Here is a 3,205-nt window from a genome sequence, read left to right on the forward strand (position 1 = left end):
GGGGAGGAAGAACCAGCACCATACCTACAGGCTGGGGAACTCCCTTCTCGTCAGTACAGAGGCAGAAAAAGATCTTGGAGTTGTCATTGATGCCAAGATGAACATGGGCAGGCAGTGTGGGGATGCAGTCAGGAAGGCCAACTGCACCTTGTCATGCATCCACAGATGCATCTCAAGCAGGTCCAAGGAGGTGATACTCCCCCTGTATGCGGCACTGGTCAGGCCGCAGCTGGAGTACTGTGTCCAGTTCTGGGCGCTGCACTTTAAGAGGGATGTGGACAACATGGAGAGGGTCCAGAGGAGGGCCACTCACATGATCAGGGGACAGCAGGGCAGGCCCTACGAGGAGAGGCTATGGGACCTGAACCTGTTCAGCCTCCACAAGAGAAGGCTGAGGGGGGATCTAGTGGCCTGTTACAGACTGGTCAGAGGGGACTAGCAGGCATTGCGGGAGTCCCGGTTCCCCCCGAGGGCCACCAGGAATGACTAGAAATAATAGTCACAAGCTGGCAGAGGGTAAATTCAGATTAGACATCAGGAGGCGCTACTTCACTGTCAGGGCGGCTAGAATCTGGAACCAACTTCCAAGAGAAGTGGGGCTGGCTCCTACCCTGGGGGTCTTTAAGACGAGGCTTGGCAATCGCCTTGCTGGGGTCGTTTAACTCCAGTACTCTTTCCTGCCATGGCAGGAGGTCGGACTTGATGATCTGCTCAGGTCCCTTCTGACCCTACTAACTATGAAACTATTAATTACTGTGGTATTTAAACACAAAAATTTCAAGCAAACTTGGTTTAATTTGCATCAATAAATGAAAGTTGAAAGGCCCCCTGTGATTCTCAGCCAGGGTTCTGGGGCATCTTGGAGTGCCTTGAGATCCTTTCAGGGGTGCTACAGGGTGTCACACAATATTAACACTGTTAGGTATGCAAAATGATTCACAAGAATAACCTAGAGATAGCAAGTAGGGAATCCACGGTGATAAAATAATTCTTACCTGTTGTCTTTCTGAGTTCTTTGCAATAGAAGAAGAATTCTATTATTTTTCTTTAGTCAAAAATCAAACGAAAATGAAGGGCTGACATTTTCTAAGTGGTACCTTGAGGCTCAAAAGGTTGAGAAGCACTTTACTAGTCTTGTAAACTCTCTGGTCAGAGTTTTTAAGAAATATGGGAGAAAGTAAGCTTTGTTACTAGTCTTTTCCAAACCCTTTCCTGATGTTACCAGGAAGTGTGTGTGAATTTTGAAATGGAGAAAGGAGAAAAACACTATGGAGAGTGGAAGAGAAGTGTGTCTTGTATCTTAACTTTAAACTGGTTTTGCATGCTATATAGAGATTATATCTCCCTGACATGGTGATCTCCTTTCTGTCAAAAGGCAGAATAAAGGAATTTACTTGGTGGTTTTGTCAAGTGTAATTTTCTTGAAAATCTTCAGTAGAAGATAGTATACCATCAACTAATTTACAGAAGTCCAAGGCCCAGTCTAGGAGAATGAATTCAAAGTGTTATATAATAATTTGTATGCATATGATGGTAATTCTTGGACAATTAATGTTCAATTCTTTCTGGAAAATCTTAAATTAAGATACCTCAGGTAGAACAACAGAGTTGTACTGCCTGGTCTTTATTTGGAATATATGAAACAGTATTACTTTTTGGTTTGAATTATTTCTTTATATACTGATGTTCTTCCATTTTTTTTGTTTTTGGTTTTTGGTTTTGTTTTTATTTTTTAGAACTGGTTAGACTCATCAAAGGAAATTAAGAGGCAAATTCGCAGTAAGTACTTTTGTACTTAGATGTTAAATATTTAAACTCAGTGTTTTATTTACAGAAATATGTTTTTCTAAAGTCACCTTGAATCTTTTTAAATTGAATATTGTTTAATTTGTTTGTTTGATTTCTTTGCATGCCACTTAACATACAGACAATCCTCTACATACAGTTAAGAAAATAAAATAATGCATGACTGTTTACACTATTGATGCCCAGATGGTCCAATACATTTTTGGGGGTTTTTTATGGACAGGAAGAATTGGGTATACTTCCCCTGCATTAAAACACTGTTTATTGTAGCCTATCGTTTACAGCATTGATACAGTTGATGCCAGTGTGTGTGTCTCTTTTCAATGTGTAAACCCAGTGATAGAGAACTGCACTAGCAGAATTTAAATTTCTTGTCTTCTAGGTCAGGGATAGGTGACCTCTGGCGCACGTGCCAATTAGTGGCACCCAGAGACATTTTCCTTGGTATGCCAGGAGGTGTGCCAAGGAAAGTGTTTAAATTTTTTTTTTTAAAGTTGCTGCTCTGGGCTCTCTGCGTAGTAGTGACAGCTCCCAGTGCCACAGCAGGCACCGGGGGCAGGGGCAGGGGAACACAGGCCAGGATGCAGGCAGGGACCCATTTCTGTGATGGTATGTGGGAGAACCTGCAAAATCAAAGGAACTGCCATGCACCCCACTCCCACTGACTTTTGCAGGTTCCCCTGTGCCCCCTCTCTACCACTTGCCTCCTAATCAGCAGGTAGGCGAAAACCGTGCTTTTAAATATGGTGCGATTTTTGCCTCCCAGCTGGACAGCAGCAGACAGCAGGGCTGCCAGGGCCCCTTGGCCAATAAGCAGCTAATGGCAAAAACAGCACCTTATTTAAAACTGTGGGTTTTGCCTCCCCGTGGATCAGGAGTGAGCGGTAAGCAACAGGCCTTCTCCACCAATCAGTGGTGGGGGGTTGCACAGGGGAACCTGCAAAGAATAAAGGAGCCTCTGCACAGCCCACTCCCTCCATTAATTTGGTAGGTACCTAATCAGGGGTGACATGAAGGGGAGGGCATTGGGGGGCTATAGCCACCCCAAAATTTGCCTTAGCCCCCTGTAGCCACCCCTCTAAGTGCTACTTCTCGCCACCTGGGCTGCTGCCACTTGCCCCACATAGTTGAGCCTGCCTGGCTCCCACCCGCAGCGCAGCCCCACAAGGAAGAAGCTGTTGCCACCCCTGTTCCTAATCATGGTCTACTCATGGGGGTAGGGGGCACACCCTGCCCCCCCGCCCCTGATTTCTGCTGCTGTCAGGAGTCCAAGCAGCTTGCATTGTGCTGCTGGCCAGGTCTGGAGCTTGGGCCACGAGAAGCGGCCTGAGCCCATGCCTGCCCCAGTGCCACCTCTGTCCCCATCCACCTGCCTGTGTTGTTGCGGGGGTGGGGGGGA

At 46.1% G+C, this 3,205-nt stretch overlaps 1 protein-coding gene across 14 annotated transcripts in view; it reads left to right on the forward strand.

Moving 5' to 3' along the window:
* The window catches only part of EPB41L2 (erythrocyte membrane protein band 4.1 like 2), a 276,308-nt gene that overhangs the window by 193,557 nt on the left and 79,546 nt on the right, over positions 1 to 3,205 (forward strand). For all 14 annotated transcript variants that reach the window (XM_019520288.1, XM_019520284.1, XM_019520289.1 and 11 more), the window contains one exon: positions 1,737 to 1,779. In XM_019520288.1, coding sequence (XP_019375833.1) covers positions 1,737 to 1,779 — 43 coding nt within the window. The remainder of the gene's footprint in view (positions 1 to 1,736; positions 1,780 to 3,205) is intronic.

Source organism: Gavialis gangeticus, unplaced genomic scaffold (assembly GCF_001723915.1).
Source record: "Gavialis gangeticus isolate Ggan-Ray unplaced genomic scaffold, GavGan_comp1, whole genome shotgun sequence".
NCBI lineage: Eukaryota > Metazoa > Chordata > Crocodylia > Gavialidae > Gavialis > Gavialis gangeticus.